Raw genomic sequence first — 17,461 nt, forward strand, 5'->3', positions numbered from 1 at the left:
TGTATTTATAGGGAGACGGAGGGAAATTTTGTCCAGCCTTGGCAAGGTGGGACTAAATTATGTCCTAAATCGTTTTCCCTATTAGTACAGACTCTAGAAACAACCTATAAAGTGTATTTCAAAATTACATGGGCCAGGCTTAAAAATAAGGTGGCGCGGCACCTATATTAAGATATGGATGAAATTTATGAAAGGTCATCTTGAATATTTCGTTCATGTCCTTATATGTCATCATGGTGGCTCCAAAATGTTGAAAACTCCACTAGAAACTCTGTTCTTGTTCCCCTTGCGCGCACCATCCTTTCCATGCTTGATCATGCTCCAATGTTCATCGTTCTTGTTCATGTTGGGCCCTTCATTTGTAAGCAAAACAAACGTATCCAATTTAGGCAGCATCATATTCTCATGAATATTAGAATTATTAACAAAACTACCTGATAATTTAATTGACGTGCGCGAGCTCTAGTAATTGGTCCAGTATATGCAGTAGAGGTTGTGGGTGTAACTATGATAGTGATGTCCTCATCACTCAGTATTTTAAGACAAACTTTGGCAGTAGATTGACTAGTAAAAAGTAAGGTGTACACCACAAAAAGAAATTGTTAGATTTGTATTTGAAAGAAGTTTTTAATCATACTTTTGTGTCATACAGTGTGTTGTAGGTTTTCGCGTATATTGCTAGCTACATCTGTGGATGAAGTTTAACGAAAAAAAGAAAATAGTCTACAGTGTGTCCTAGGTTTCTGATTAGCATCTAGCTGAAATGGCCATCCTTCTCTTGTCCTACTTGGCTCTGTTGTGGAGTTTGTCTATCTGTCTCCTCTAATCGCAGAACACGGCACTTATTAGCTTCAGTAGCCTTCAAATATTGGTTGTAATTTAGGTGGCTATTTAATTGTTTTTTTATCAACATGCAGTGAATTGTATGGACACTTATCTTGGGCTTTCTGACTGCTAGCTTTGGTCAAAACTTTTCACCGCCTAGCTCGAACTGAACGCGATGTAATAAAATTTATAACCAGAAAAATTGTGAGAAATAAGTCAATTTATCAAGTTGAGGCATTTCGATTTGGATTTCACTTTTTGTGTGGTCCGTTCTAATGACAGCATTCCTACTTTTATTATCACTTCCGGTTCATGCAAAACAAATTTATCTTTCACCCATAGACACTCCAGGATAGTACTGGGATCGTTGCCAGAGAACCCATGCCTTCCTGCAGTCCGGCCGACCCCAAAGCTAGACCTAGCTTGTCCCATCTTCTGTTTCCCTTTTGGTTCGATCCCCGGCGAGCCCTAGACTGGATCGATCCATAAGCCTTTTAGTTGCTAGTGCTTTTGTTGTTTATTTAATCCTGGTGGTTGAGTTCTTGATCTGTGGGTGGTTTGATCCGTGTGTGGTTGAGTTCTTGATCCATGGTAGTTGAGTTGTATTTATCTGCCTGACGCGTGTGCATGTTTTGATTCAACATAATTTAGTCTGGGTGTGCAGGGGATGTAGATGACTCATCAGTACATGCGTGTGCTCATCATTGTAGTCTGGGTCCTCCATATCCCCTTCTCTTGCTGGTTTTAACCAATCTTAGTAGTATTACAATATTCTTTAGAAGCTATTCTTTTGCCTATCATTTGATTGTGATTGCTAGTTGCATCTGAACATGAGTCATTGATACCCACTGCAAAAATCTAAAGGTAAATGTTTGTGTGATGATCTTACTCGGTTAATTCAACGCCTCGTAGCCATCAGCCTTCTCCACACCTCGCAACCATTAGCCTCTTCACGTCGACCGAAGAGCTAACTTTTTCCCCGGTAAGATGTAACTTTTAGTTAATTCTCCATGAGTGTTGGATGTTTGTTTCTAGTATGATAAATGTATGTGTCATCTTACATGCCGCTGGTATGTTCTTATTTTGATAGAGACCCACCGCTTAGATTCTTGTTGGGGTTGACGAGTTGCCTCCGTCTTGGGATCCAGTTGTCACGCCTAACTTCCGTAATGTACACAAGCTTTTTGGCCTCTTATACCTTATTTATTTCAGGAACTTATTAACTCATGATTTGTTTCAGCTATATATGTACTAATATTTATGAGTGTGCTTGCTGTGAACTCATTTCAGCGCTGCTAAATAAAAACATTTGGTTTGGGATTTCATAATTATTGTTGGGGTATTCATTTTCATCGTCATCTGGTAACCTGTTGCCTTTAGTTGATGCTGACGTAACTTGCTGGCCAGGGGAATCCGAAAGACTTGAAATGTGTTAGCAGTGTGCTGCTTTGTAGCTAGCCTTGCCTGAACTGAGCTCAGGATATACCTATGTGCAGAAATTTCTCTTTGTGTCTCTGATCATGCCTGAACTGAAACCTCCAGACCTCCAAAATTATCTTCTGCCTAATGTACAGAAATTTCTCTTTGTGTCTCTGATCATGCCTGAACTGAAACTTTCAGTCCTCCAAAATTATCTTCTGTGAGGCCATGATGATTCCAAGAAGCCTCTCATAGTATTATATGCTTATTTATTTGTTATTCTCTCATGTTTTACTGTTAACAAGATTTGATGCGAATGAGGTGTACCTATGTGCGGAAAACTACGACTTTGAAGATGGTTGAATTTTGTCAGCTCTCTCTGTGGATCCTGTTTGTGATGAAGGATCATATCTTTTCTGAAACCATAAGAATAGACGATTGGAAAATCAGTCAAATTATGCTTCACATTTGACAACTTATTCTTTTGCTCACGCGTGAAAGCTAGTCCACAACAGAGGTACAATATACAAAATCAACTACCTCAGGTTCCTTCTTTTACAGCATCTTTTCAGGTTCATATCAAATAGAGAACTCCACTTGCACAACTCTGCTGCGCAAAAAAAGGGCTTCACTGTACATACCATACACTGTATTTGACAGCAGATGCCATGTTTACTCACCATCACTGAACGCCGAGATGGTGTTCAAACACAAATATAATCTTGACCACACGTTGGGGATGGCATTGACAAGGCATGCAGTTATTGTGGATTTTCTAACATAGCTAGGCAGCCATGACAAACTTGGGTGAAGAATATGTACAGCTCAGATCAGATGGCATCCTTGTAGACAAGAGGCTTGTTGACCCATCTGATGCGGCAGCCGCAGGCTTGCAGCAGCTGGAGCAGATCAGGGGATAGCACGGTCTTCAAACCGCTGAGTATCTTCAGCTTCTTCAGCCTCCCACAAGCGGCTCTCAGAGCCATCTCGAACCCTTCTATGGAAACCCACGAGAGGTGCACCATCTTCACGTCCTGGAGGCACCTCAGGGAGCTAAGCAGGTGGCACAAGCCTAGGCCAGTAACTTGGCAGTATGATATGGTAAGCTGCAGAATATGGACAATCTAATAAGGTTCCTGCCTCGTCAGAACTTGTACAAGAAGAAGCTAAATTCTGCATACCATTTACCTGTCTAAGGTTTAGAGCATATCGAGCAAGAGCCCATAGGCCAGAATCATCGACAGAATAGCAGCGCTTCAAGTCAAGTTCTACCAGGCTCTTACAGCCAGTGACAACCGAAGAAATTCCGATGCCTGTAATGCGGACCAGGCATCTCAGTTCAAGGTTTGTGAGCTCCTCCAGAGCGCCCAGGTGGCTCAAACCACTATCAGTTATCTTGTTGCAGTAACAAAGGTTCAGCAGCTTAATTTTCTTGCAGCCGTTGGCTAAGGCTGCCAGCCCATCATCGGTGATAGAACTGCAGCTTTAGGATAGAAAGATAATATGCAAGTTATTATTGTGCATGGAAGATGGCTGGAAGCCTATAAAGAACAAACAAGGAGATCAAATTACCGATAGAGGTCAAGTTCAATGAGCTTTCCACACTTTGAACTAATAAAACCAAGGCCTTTGTCCGAAATACTTGAGCTCAGGCCTAATTTCAATATCAGCAGTTCAGAGCACTTCGCCAAATGATGCAACGCTGCAAGAGAGTTAACTTCATATGACAATGCTCAAATCATGGACATGCTTGGATGAAAAAAGATGCAGTATGCAGTATGCAGTATCACAAACCTTCGTCATTCACTCCACAATCAGTGAGATCTATCTCCTTTAGATTGGGGCAACAGCTCGCAATTCTCTCTAGTCCTTTCTCGTTTATTGAAGAGCAGGACTCCAACCGGAGGCATTCAAGCAGCTTACAGTTGTCAGCTATTGAATCAAGGGAATTGTTTGTGACTAGATTGCAGCATGTGAGATCAATTGTCCTTAGGTAGCTACAGCAAGCTACAAGCGAAGAGATGCCTTCATCTGTAACACCGTTGCATTTGCTTAGTCCAATCTCAACCAAGTTGGTACAACCTTCACCAATCGCTGAAAGAAGAGAGGATGACACTTCAAAGCCGTCAAGTCTCAACACGGCCAAGGTTGCCTTCAGTGTTACTAACTTGGATAGAAAATCCTGTCCAATCTCCTACAAAATTCAAGTAGAAGGTCAATAATCATCAGCAATTATGTATTCCTTCATTCATCATGGGGGCCAAGCCTCCCCCAAAAACATGGCATCATTTTATCGAAAAGTACAGCCAATGTGTGCAGCAAAGCAAGTAAAATTAGAAATACCAACTCACATGCAAACTATCTGCGGCATATAGCTTCTGGAGAAAACTGTGACCATCTATCAGTGAAGCTAACCCCTGGGAAGTCACATGATCACATCTTGACACATCAACACTCTGCAATGGAAGACGATATTTAGAATGGATCGATGCTTGGTAAGATGTAAAAGAATAATCAAACAGTAAAAATTGCAGGTAAACTTGCACACTAGACCTATCCAGTTTAAAGTGTGACGAGAGACTAAGCAATAATTTCGGATGATCAAAGACATGACAATGCGCATGAGACAAAATCATTATCTACATACCATGTTTGACGAGAGAGTAAGCCATATGATTTCAGGTGACGGAAGACATGATAATATGCAAGAGTATCCCTGCATGAGACTACAATAATTATCCATATACCTGCAATGAATTACTTCCTCTGCTAAGCAATTCCAGGCCTTCATCGTCTATACATGAGCAAGCAACCATGGCCAACTCCTCAAGCTTCTCAAGTGTTGATATTGATCTAAGGGACTCATTGCTCACCTGCAACAGAAAAGAAAAATTAAGTAAATCATATGTACAGTTCACAAAAAGAAGTGATTTCCAAAATTTTAGATGGAACCAAACTAATAACTTGAGTAGAAAGCAATTTGCTCATGAGTATGTTCAATCCATTCTCGAGATAATTTCCAACAGCAGTAAACAAATATACACTTTCAGGTTTAAACTGCTGCTACTTCCTTTCAGTAGTTGATGAAATTCAGAACTAACCAAATGCTGACAAAATACTAGATTATACTCCTCACATTAATACTTTGATGCACATTATTAAATAGTTTGTAAGAAATTGCACCATCAATTGATTAACAAATGCTACTTCCTTTCAGTAGTATATTATTATTATATAGTTTATCACAGCGCAAGAAATTAGTATATTTTCTGTAAGCATGAGGACTTCTCAATTTCCCCTAAAAGGGAGACCTCCTCACGTTACAATGGTGCCATGTGTCGAAGTAAAATTATGTTGGCAAAAACTTTCCTCGCCGATTTAAGATTTTCGTTGGACGTGCATTAAACTTGTTAACATGGATTCCAAAACATACACCACATGCCAAATGGATGCAGCCATGTCTACTCATAACAATAGCATTCCCTAAGATGCATCAAAGTCACCAATAATATGACAAACCATTTAATGGTGCAATTTCTTACAAACTGCAAGAGATGAAGACCAAAGGTATATTTGGATTAGTCTATCCTGTGGTTCTGCCTAGCCTCTCCCACTCAATTACCTAGATTTTTTTTTACCCAAACTCACCCCTTTCCAGCAGCATCATGCCAAAAGGGTCGGCAGGAAAGGGTAGTATACTAAAGTTTTTTGATAGTGTCAAAAAAGTCTTATATTTTGATAAGGAGAGAGTAATACTGAACAACATGGCACAATGACACGGCACATGCAGTTCCTTTCAGTTCCATGACAGAAGAAGTACCAAAATACAATTTCTCTTGAGTGACCAAAATACTATTCTTAAGAGTATTGAAAATACTAGGAGGGGTAGGAGCGACCAAAGTTGATACGGGAGGAGGCGGTAAAAAGAGGCTTGAAGGATTGGGATGTACCCAGGGATTTGGTTCTTGACAGGACTGCATGGAATGATGGAAATCAGTAATCCATGTACCAGAACCTTGATTTATTTTGTTTACTTTTACTTTCTCTCTTCTCTTTTGGGTTCTCACGGTTTTCTGTTGAGTTTCATCTCTAGCCTACCCCAAATTGCTTGGGACAAAAGGCTTTGTTGTTGTTGACCAAAATACAATTATAAATTGCACCAAGATATAATGAGTGCACTCCATAAAATGAGTCAAGTCTAATCTACACAGCAACAGATTCAGATTCAACATATACAGAGGTAAACTTCAACCAACGCATCATAATTTCCTAGTCAAAAGGACCAAGAAATAGCCCAGGTCAAAATCCATCTTTTCCACCTCTAACTCCTACAATACATACCAGTACCTATCACACGGTACAATTTTTTCAAATGTACTTTTGCCATCTGGCACCAAATTTGAACTTTTCTTGGAAGGAAGATGAAACTAAAGTGTGATCCAAGAGGTCACGAGTTTTTTCTAAAAGCCTATATACTAGCCAACAGAACAGATATGTAAGAATGTTTCCTCTTCCAGCTGCATTTTTTCAAAGATGTCTCCATAAGTTGACCCATAGTACCCTAACAAATGCATCAATCTCTAAACTGGATGAACCACCGAATAAGTCCAATGGTCCAATACCTCAAATCTCTTTGACATTTTCTGGGTCTAAAAGCAATCAATAAACATCAAAGTCCACTCTAACTCTGTATTCGTCGCGGCATCGTTTCTCCTGTTTATCAAGGGTTCTAGTCCTAACCCGAAAGGCTGAACCTAAACCTTTCCATTGCATAAAGTGAAGAGTTCAACAGCTCATATGGGAGTATAACCTTTAGGTAGGAGATGTCAAGGCTGCGGAGCTCGCGGCACTTCTTCACAAGCAGATCGACGCCGATGTCAGAGATTTCACGGCACCACTTGAAGCTCAGATTCTCCAGTCTGGGGCACCCCACGGCTACCTTGGCGAGTCCCATGTCAGTGACGCCCAGGCACTTTTCCAGATTCAGCTCCCTCAGCCCGGAGGCCGCGGCCAGCGCGGCAGCCTCCCTATCCCCAGCACCGACGCAGTGCGACAGATCGACTGCCTCGAGCCTGGGGCAGGCGGCCACCAGGGCTTCCAGCCCGCGCCACCCCACTCCGCTGGCCCGCGCCAGGCAGACCTGTCGGACGGTGCCGAGGTCCGCGCCGGCCAAAGCGGCTGCAAGAGACGCGTCGTCGAGCGAGGCGCAGGCCGAGAGATCGAGCCGCTCGAGCGCGGGGAAGGCGCGGAGCAGGCGAGGGAGCGGCTCCCGGCGGAGCACCCGCAGAGCCCGGCGGTGCGCGGCCTCTGCGCGCGCGAAGGCGCGGCTGACGAGGCGGCAGGCCTTGCGGTCCCGCCGCTCCAGCACGCGGTCGAGCACCTGGCCCAGCAGATCCACGGACAGCGCCCCGACGCCGCCGCCGCCGGTCCCGCCGCCGTACCTCTGCGCCTCCTCCTCGCTCATCGCGGGATCGATCGGCCCCGCCGACTCGAGCGGCTGACGATTCCACCAGGCAGGCAGGCAGCTCGGCGCCGAGAGGGACGCCAGGCGAGGGCCGGCCTGTCGGAACGCGTGGCGCTTAGGTCGGGATGAAGAGGAAGGAGAGGACGGCGAGGTAGGGGAGGCCGCCGGGGATCGGGAGGCGCGGTGCGGCGGCGGCCCTGCGGGGTCGGTACGGGGCGCAGCGCCTCAGCATGGTAGGATGGTCCGCGCGCGGGGCGGGAGGCGGCCGCACGGTGCGATCGTTCCTGATCCGGGCGGCGGCGGAGAGGAGAGGAGAGGCGACGACCGGTGGTGGCTGGGGGTGGGGGAAGGTACGGAGGAAGGTGGGTGTGGAGTGGGGGGAGAGGGAGGATGGAGGAGAAAGATGGAGATGTGGATAGGTAGCACCTGTCGGAGTAGCGCCTGCCCTCGGCCGAGGTGGAGGTAGCACCTGAGACCAAGGAAGATGACCAAAATGTCCCCGGGACGGCCGCCCGCCCGCCCATGGTTTTTGGGTTGGTTTTCTTTTCGACGGCAGAAAAGAAATGGAGAGAAGAGAGCTGCTGCTGCTGTTGTGCCTTGAGTTCGGATAGTACTGCATCCGTACTGCTCTACATTAATCTATGGAAAAATTATGACTCACTCTCTTAAGTGCGGTGTGGTCATGTTTCTGGCATCGTTTTCCTTCCGCTGGAGCGCAATTTGGATTCTGGAAGATGCTACTAACCTGTAAAGCCAAGAAAACGTAGGGGTGTTTGTGGAAAAAAACATATGTCTCGCGCGGTCACGCTCCACTTGGTTCAGAGGGATATTCCCTGCTCAGGAAGAATATTCCTTTTCTTCATTTTCTTTATTTATTCCCTAATGTACTCTTTTTATTTACCCCGCATGTTATATTTGTCTAAAGTCAAAATTTATATACTTTCAACAAGTTTGTAGAAAAATATATTAGTAACACATACACCACCAAGTCAATACCATTGGATTCATCATTGCATACATTTTCACGTCATATAAATTTATCACTGTAAATGTTCATATTGTTTTCTACAAACTTGATCAAGTTTTATTAAGTTTGACTTCAATCAAAGCTAATATGTGGAGTAAATAAAAGGGCGCTGATAGGCGCCGGCGCACCGGCCCCAAGCGTCGGATATGCGCGCATCAACGGGTGAGATTTGCCCTCGCGTTCCCCCGGGTCGTCTTCCTCCTTCCGCACGCGCGCGAGAGAAGAAAAAATCTCCGCAGGTCAACCTCCGCCCACGGCCGCCCCTTCGGAGTTCGCCCAGGCTGCTCGCTGTCGCAGCTCGCCGGGGCCCTCGCCGTTGCAGCTCGCCGGGGCCCTCGCCGTTGCAGCTCGTCGGGGCCGTCGCCGTCGCAGCTCGCCGGGGCTGCTCGAAAGAAAGTCGTCCGTCCCTGTCTCCTACCCCCTGGTTCCAGCACTGCCGGTTAGGGTTCCAGCATCGCCACCAGCCGCCGTCATAGTTCGCCACGCGTCCCGTCGCAACACCGCCGCACAGCTCCGTCGTCGCCGCTCGCCATTGTTAGCTACCGTTCTATATTTGAAGCTTTTTTACAAGCGGGATGTAGCTTTTCTAGAAGCCGGTTGTAGTATTTTGCGGCGTGCGGTGGCAGACCTCCAGCTACCCCGTATCTGTATGAAACTTTTTTTTAAGCCGGTTGTAGCTTTCTCGCCGCCGGTTGCAGCTCTTTGCGCTGCGCGGTGGCCGACCTCTAGCTATCCCGTATCCAGTTGAAGCTTTTTTCAAAGCTAGTTGTAGCTTCCTTGGTTGCCGGACGTAGCATTTTTGGGTGCTGGTTCCAGCTCTGACGTACGTCTGTCGAAGCCCCTTCCTTCTCTGGTTGTAGCAAAAAATGCCGCCGGTCGTATCATTTTGCGGTGATGGTTGTAGCTCCGATTTGCACCGGTTGTAACACATGCTTTCTCTTGTCCCTGGTTGCATGTAGCAAACTGGTTGCAGCTTCGTCGAGTGCCGTTAACAGCTTCGCCGTGGCCTGTTGAAGCATCCTGTGCAGCACGTCGACGCCTGCAGGTTCGCCGGGATACGACGCCCCCTGGAAGCAGCGGCCATGGGTGGCAGGACCGCATCATCGCGTGCACTTCGCTGGCGCAGTTCGAGTAGATGCGTGACGCGCGCGACGCTCGTGGTGACCGCGCGACAGGGGTTGGAGCAGCCACTCACGGCTGACGGCGGCGAGCAGGATGGAGGCCGAGGGCGGCGAGCCGGATGTGGGCCGACGACTGCGAGCGGGATGGAGGCCTTCGAGGAGCTGGCGCGCACGATGGAGGCCGACGGCGGCGAGCTCCACCTCGCGCCCTTTGGCGAAACCTGCGCGAGACGGAAGGAAAGAGATAAAATATGTGTGGCCCCACATCCTACGTGTCGTAACTTGAGTCGCTGTTAGCGTGCGTGCGTGTGCGCGACTGGCGCAATGGTTCGGCCGGTGCCCCGGCCACAAACACTTCCCTAAATAAAAACAGAGTGAGTAACAAGGATTTATTTGAATTAAGGAAAAAGCGGGGGAGTTATAGTATTTATCTAGTGGATTTATAAACTGATAAAGGTAAATGGTTGCCTAATTTCAAGAGGGAGAAAAAGATTCTGCAACTCACTTGGAATTATTAATTTCCTAAGCACGAAAAACTTTAGTGCCAAATATGTTTCCTTTTCTATTTTAAAAACTTTAGTGCCAAAGAGCTAGCTATGGACAGGGGTGCGTGGAAGCTTGCTATCCATGTGCCAGAGCCATGAGTTGGTTGCGAGATCTTATGGGTTTCACCTCTAGCCTACCTCAACTTGTTTGGGACTAAAGACTTTGTTGTTGTTGTTGTTGTTGTTGTTGTTGTTGTTGTTGTTGTTGTTGTTGTTGTTCTATTTTAAAAACGGAAACCACGTCACATGTTAAACAACATTCCAATATCAAAGCTTGTGTGGGTTGATTACGACTTACAAGTAGTTACCGCACATTTTAGCATTAAATTCCTTGCCGACCAAACTTCCTTGGTTGCATCGCGCAGGGGTGGCCTTGCTGACGCACTGGCTCCAGCTACAACACACTGACCCCTCCCGTTCATGGAGTCACCTGCCCCCTCCTGCTGATGCGGAGGCCCTCCATTTCTCCAGGGCATCGACTTCTTGGTCGTTGGGGGCTAATGGGACTATCCCGAAGTTAGCTCGTGGACTGGTCCATGGGTTAATGGGAAGTTTATCGCGGAGTTGGCGCCGCTGGTCTACGCCCATATTCCTAAGCGGAGGCACCGAGACTGCATTGTACACCAGGGGCTGGCCGATCGCGTTTGGGTGCAAGATATTCACGGTGCACTTGAGCCCGGAGCCTTGGTGTAATTTGTGGGGCTCTGGCGCCAACTCTGCCACATTCGACTCACCGACAGTTCGAACACGCTGTGATTGCATTGGACATATTCTGGTATCTATTCTACCAAATCGTGCTACCTTGGCCTCTTTCAAGGCTTCACCCGGACACCCATTGGCGCACCAATTGAAAGACTTGGACACCTCTCTGCATCAAATTGTTCACCTAACTAGCCCTACAAGATCGATGTTGAACTGCGGACCGTCTTGCTAGTCGTGACCTTCCTCGTGAATAGTGGTGTGTGTTATGCGACCAGGCTCCTAAGGATATGCGACACCTTCTTGTCAGTTGTTCCTTCTCTCGCCAAGTAAACCATGAAGTGATTTCCTCACGAGTACTAGAAGAGGGTGGGGGTTAATGTCCAAAAGTTATTTAGAAGTGAATGTGTATCACTCAGTTGAGAGTTGTGTCCAATATCATTGCATTAGTTGGAATTGTTGTAACAATGAGATGGAACTATACATCTTTTGGCGCATATTTATACTTAACTGTGAAAATTTGAAAGCTACCCCTCAAAAGCTTAACACGCATTCTTGGAGAGCACCATCATCTACTTTTAGTTATTTTCCTTTTCGTTTTGTAAGCAAAAGTTGCGGTATGATTTATTTGGTGAAACCATTTTTACAACAAATATGATGCAATACCTATTCTCACCTAATCAGTTAGAAAGAAATATAAATTAATCATCAAGGTGAGATAGACAATTTGCCCACTACTTTCAAAAGTATAATCATTTTGTTATATTTGTAGAAATGTAACAAGGCTCGTGTGCCCAAATACAACAGGATTTTGTAAACATATCATGAATGTATCTCCAAGCAGTACTAACATGACCAAGTAAGAGCATCTACTGTCGGATTTGGCAAATTCGGCTCGTATACGCCCGCAAACGCGTTCGGGCACATCCGCGGACAATGTCGGGCGGGCCCTTGTTTGAGATACCTCACATTCACACACCTCAAAGGTGAATCCTCAAATCCATTCAATCCATGTACGTCGATTATACAATACAAATCATCCCAATTCAACAGTTCGAAACAAATACGGCAAAGCAAAATAAATTATAGTTCAACAATCCGGACATGCCAAAATAAAATAAAAATTCAAGCATGGCGGATCACTCGTTGGTTGGCCGGATCACTCGTCGAACGCCATCCATGCCATCCGCTCAACGGCCATCCTTGCCTCCTTCTCCACCTGCATCCTTGCCGCATGCTCCGCTACTGCCATAGCCGCCCTCGCCGCCTCGTACTCTCTACACTCGTTGATCTATTTCTTCATCCCAGAAGTCACTTCTTTGCATGCTCGTCCAAGAGGCTTTCATCCGCCAACATTATCTTCGCATCCTTCGCATCCCGTGCGATTTGCAACCTCTCCTCAAGTTCAATCTCTCCAAATGCTCTGACCTTCTCGAGCTCCTATTCGATCGCCGCCTCTTTCTTCTCCTACTTGATCTTCTCCATCTCAATTTTGCAGCTTCTTGTTCGCCCTCTCCCGCTACCAATTCATCCTCTCCTTTTGCGCATCCAACATGAGCTAATACCTCTCCTCTTTCTTGTTCTCCCTAATAGAAAAAAATGTTCATCCATGTGGAGGACATTTTTGTAGCCGCAGAGTCACGGGAGGTCCTTGCCTTCTCCCACTTATTTCCCATCACTTGCTGTTATCCTTTGGCGCGATGACTCTTCCATTCTCCACGACAACATCTTCCTCTTCTTTTGTCCAACCCAATTGACTGGTGGAAGCTTGAGCCATGATTCATCTTCTTGCTGGCCTTGAGATCAGCCACAAGTTGTGTCCACTTTAGTTTGCCATTCAATACCCAACGACGGCTAAAATCAAATGGTTTCTTCTCCGTTTCTTCATACATAGTGGCCGCCACCACCGTCTAGCAAACAAAATATGCATGAGAATGAGAATGCAACAAAAATAAGCATATGCAGATGATGACAAGATGAAGTAATTTAGCTTATGTGAGTTGCCAATCCCATCCCACTCTGAGGGTGTCCAAGCACTTGTGAATAGTAGCTAACATACTTGTTCACTTCCCCTTGGATGACCCCCCTCGATGTTGGAGAGATGCACATTACGGTTGGTGATGATAGGATGCGACTCCACATATTGCTTTTGTTCATGATATTCCTTCTAAATCTTCTCCCAATACTTGTTCCCCTTTTGCTCTGTGTCTCATATGAGATCCATTGTTGTGGCCAACCAAGATTTAACCAACAAGACAACCTCAAAAGTTGAGGATGCCGGACCTCTTGCCTTTGTCGTCGTTGGCTTCTTTTTCTTCTTGCTCGGATTGGGATTTGATCCCAACTTCAAATGGAGGGGCAAGTTGGACCCCCTACTCGTGGTCCATTTGGGTCGGATCTTGATTATCATTGATCATGACCGATATGAACTCCTAAAATGATAATGGTTTCCAATCATTGATTGTGTCCGAAATGAACTAGCAATCTATGCAAAACATTGAACATGGCATATGCAAAGTTGATCGAAGAGGAGTAACAAGAACATACGAGTCTTGTTGTGTCATTCCGTCGAACAGGTCGTGGGCAGCCCGGGCGCCGCCGGTGCCCATGCTTGTCCACACCCAAATGAGCTGGGTTAAGTGACAGACGTCCACCGACGGCATTTACGTAGGCAGAAAGCTCTCCGGAATGCCCCAGTCGGCCATCGGATCCTCCTCTATCCCAACCTGGTCTGACGATGTGATCCTTGTCGGTAGCTGGATGGATGGGGTATGAGATCCCGGGCGTGGTAGGGGTAGCTGCTCGTCAAGGTCCGCCTCCGCTCCCAGCGTCGCCGCCGCTTCCGTCTCCTGCTGCCTCCGTCGATGGTTCCTTTGGGCGATGTTCTCTAGCTTGCACGATGTCGTCGAGGACGGGGAGCCGATAGACGGCGCAGACGCAACCTCGATCGCGGTGGTTGGGGACGGGCCGGACAACATCTAGGGCAACAGATCGGGACTGGCGGCGAGGGCTCGGACGCGGGAAATGGCGGAGGAAGGTGGGAGGAAGTCGAAGGGTTTGGTGGATTTGGTGCAATTTGTGGTGGGGTAGGTCTATCTGGTCCGACGCGGCGGACGCGCCCGGGCCTCCCATATACACCCTACATCTGGGCTGGATATGAGGAGTGCCAGTTAGCCCCAACATTTTAGGCCCATTTGAGGCGCCCATCTAGGTAGTTTTTTTACCGGTCACTGACTGAGCCATCCGCCTAGACGTTTGATGCGGGTTTGGGGTGCCTGGTTGTAGATGCTCTAAGTTGTTCTAGTTGGAGAAAAGACTAACCATTAGTGACCACCATGGTCACCGTACAGCTAACCTAAGAGCATCTGCAATCGGACCTCCCATACCCAACCCAAATGCCTAGGCAGGCTACCTGGCCAATGTTCAGACTAAAATATGCCACTCAAACGGACGCCCCATATCTGGCCCAAACGACCAGACTGACCGGCAATCCCCATATCTTGCCCATATTTGGGGTGAATATGGGGATGCCCGGACACGCATGGACGCAGGCACCACATCAAATCCAGTCCACTTTGCCCACCCAACCGCACATAAATTGAACCCTATCCGTACTCCAGACGAAACTCTAGCCGCATTCCACTTGAATCCACTCCCCTCCACCCACAAGCTCCCATCCGGCGATCTCCTACCTTCTCCGGCATGGAGGGCCCGAGTCCCTGTTGACCCGGAGCTCGTCCCACACGGCCCCGAGGAGGAGGTGGTCGTCCGCCTTGCACTCCGCCACTCTCGGGAGGAGGCCGCCGAACGAGGATCCTTCTATTGGGAATTCATTGCGTCCACCCAAATGGCGCATGGACCCGGCGCGAGGTGTGCCTCCGCTGCCTCATCGAAGGCGGTATGGTCTGTCTAGCATCCGAACACGGCGACGAATGCTCAACCGCTTTGTTGGCGCGCCAAGGTGGAGGTGAATGCATGAGCGTTGTCCGACACAAGTATGACGCGACGTGCCCAGGCGCGGGAGGCGGCGGCAGCCCTCGCGGAGCACGTTGGCGACCTACAACCGAGGCGACGACAATTTCTATTGCAATCGTCTTCCGTGTTTGCTACGGCCGACAACAAAAATTGTTGCGGCGATAACGGCCAAGCTTTTGGGACCAGCGAGGCATCTTCCTCAGAGCATCTCCAACAGCCGCGCAGCGCTCGGCGCGCTAAAAAGGCGTTTGCAGCGCGCTATTCGCGAGTTTTTGCGCGCCGATGAGTGTTTGCTCCAGCGGCCGCTGCAAAGTTTAGCGCGCGCGAGCCGCTGCAAAAAAACTGCGCACGCGCTCGCGCACAAACAACATATGCACTCCAAACACAACCAACAAGATCAAATACAAACAAAATAAATCAACAATAAATAGTTCAATTTTATTGTTATAACTCAAACAAATAGTTTATCTTGTAATAAAAAAATAATTCAACAATAAATAGTTCAAACATACAAATCATGATGGTCTTTGTCGGCCATTCCATGCCCACCACTCCTCGATGAGATCCTTCTGAAGATCATCATGCGTCTCCACACGGCGAATGGCATGATAGGAGGCAACAAAACAGGCCACCCTCACAGCCCTCCGCCGCACTCGCGCGGGATGTTCCAAGAGCTCATACTGAGAGTAGTCTAAATCTTGGCCATGCTCATTCTAGATAATTATGTTGTGCATGATCACACAAGCGTGCATGATGTACCAAAGCATCTTTTGATCCCAAAATCTATGTGGCCCTCTCACAATGGCAAATTGGGCTTGCAAAATCCCAAAAGCTCTCTCCACATCTTTCCTAGCTGCCGCCTGATCATTGTGGAAATCAAGATTTTTCTTACCTTTCGGTTTTTTCAACAAGTTCACAAATGTTTGCCACTTTGGGTAGATGCCATCTACAAGATAGCAGCCATAGTTGTATGTATGCCCATTTACTACAAACTGTACCGGTGGCAGTTCACCATTTGCAATCTTATTCATCAGTGGTGACCGATTAACAACGTTGATGTCATTCAAAGATCCAGGCATTCCAAAAAAAGAATGCCAAATCCAAGTCTCTTGATCGGCCACCGCTTCAAGGATTATAGTGGAACCCTTTTTTGGCCGTGGAATTGCCCATGACATGGCCATGCCTTAGGACAGTTCTTCCAACTCCAATACATGCAATCTATTGAGCCAAGCATACCTGGGAAGCCGCGAGCTTTGTTCATCTCCAAAAGCCTTGCACGGTCTTCAGCATTGGGAGATCTCAAATACTCCGGGCAAAACACTTGCACAATTCCGACTGTGAAGCGCTTGACACACATGATGGCTTGACTCTCACCCATGGCCAAGTGGTCATCAACTAGATCAGCCGGAATACCGTATGCCAACATACGCAAAGCGGCTATCACCTTCTGAAAGGTGCCATGCCCGAGCTCTCCGGCAGCATTCCTCCTTTGCTGAAAAAACCGATCATGGCTCGCTAGTTTCTCTGCAAATGCGCCTGAACAACTCGGTGCTCATCCTAAACCACCGCCGGAAGTACGACTCGGGGTGCACGGGATTATCCGCAAAATAGTGACTCACCAATTTGTTGTCGGCATCGATCTTACCCTCCAAATTTTCTGTCGACCCATAACTGAACCGCCGTGCTTCAGTTTTTTATTGATGTGCATAGCTAGGATCATTGCAAGGTCCTCCTCATCTTCAATATCAAATTCTTCTTCGAAAGAATCATATGACGAACTCATCTACAATGTTGAATTTAAACTAATCTATAAAAATTACAAGCAACATGCACCAAATTCATGTAAAAAATGTGAAGTTGAAGCAATACATACCTTGCAAGCGTTTTGTCGAACACCTTGTGCGCACCGAGCGGCAGTGGGTGGCCGGGAGCTGTTCGTCGGAGGAATGGCGCGCGCGAGGGGCGGCGGCGACTAGATGGAGACGGAGGAAGCAGCGGCGGAGCGGGGATAGGCCGGGGAAGCGCCGAAATGGTGCGGGCGGCGGCACCAGCGCTTGGAGGTGAAAGTCGCGAGCGAGCGCTCGAGTGCAGCGCGCGGGAGCAGGCCCGTCTCCAGGAATTCGGGGCCCCGGTGCGAAAAGGAAAATGGGGCCCTAGTATTTGTAAAAAACATAATATAACTCAGGCATAATCACTTCATTATATAATTGAACTTTATGTCATTTCATACAATGTTTAGAAAATGCTCAAGTATCAATGCAAAATACTAAAACCAATAAACTGACCTCATGCTCTATTGAAAAGTGTCATCCGTCTTGTGTTCCTTGAAATAAAATCTTTATAATTAACCTTCTCCAATACATCATTTTCAAGTGCTATTGTTGCC

General features: G+C 47.1%; 1 protein-coding gene across 1 annotated transcript; it reads right to left on the reverse strand.

Moving 5' to 3' along the window:
• Positions 1-2,682: 2,682 nt before the first annotated feature.
• On the reverse strand, positions 2,683-8,315 carry LOC109740468 (F-box/LRR-repeat protein 3). Its single transcript, XM_020299528.4, has 7 exons — positions 7,055-8,315; positions 4,992-5,117; positions 4,596-4,700; positions 4,039-4,438; positions 3,817-3,946; positions 3,433-3,727; positions 2,683-3,350 (listed from the first exon to the last, which is right to left on the reverse strand). The coding sequence occupies exons 1-7, from the start codon at positions 7,706-7,708 to the stop codon at positions 3,075-3,077; spliced, it is 1,986 nt and encodes a 661-aa protein (XP_020155117.1). The 5' UTR covers positions 7,709-8,315; the 3' UTR covers positions 2,683-3,074.
• Positions 8,316-17,461: the final 9,146 nt, after the last annotated feature.

The sequence above is a fragment of the Aegilops tauschii genome, chromosome 5 (genome assembly GCF_002575655.3).
Source record: "Aegilops tauschii subsp. strangulata cultivar AL8/78 chromosome 5, Aet v6.0, whole genome shotgun sequence".
NCBI lineage: Eukaryota > Viridiplantae > Streptophyta > Magnoliopsida > Poales > Poaceae > Aegilops > Aegilops tauschii.

Bases quoted from the DNA above. Each gene is read 5' to 3' on its own strand.
- LOC109740468 (XM_020299528.4), bottom strand. From the start codon at position 7,708: ATGAGCGAGGAGGAGGCGCAGAGGTACGGCGGCGGGACCGGCGGCGGC. The intron at 3,728-3,816 runs GTAATTTGATCT...TCTATCCTAAAG, and splicing joins ATTGAACTTGACCTCTATCG to CTGCAGTTCTATCACCGATG. The intron at 3,351-3,432 runs GTAAATGGTATG...CATATTCTGCAG, and splicing joins ATGCTCTAAACCTTAGACAG to CTTACCATATCATACTGCCA.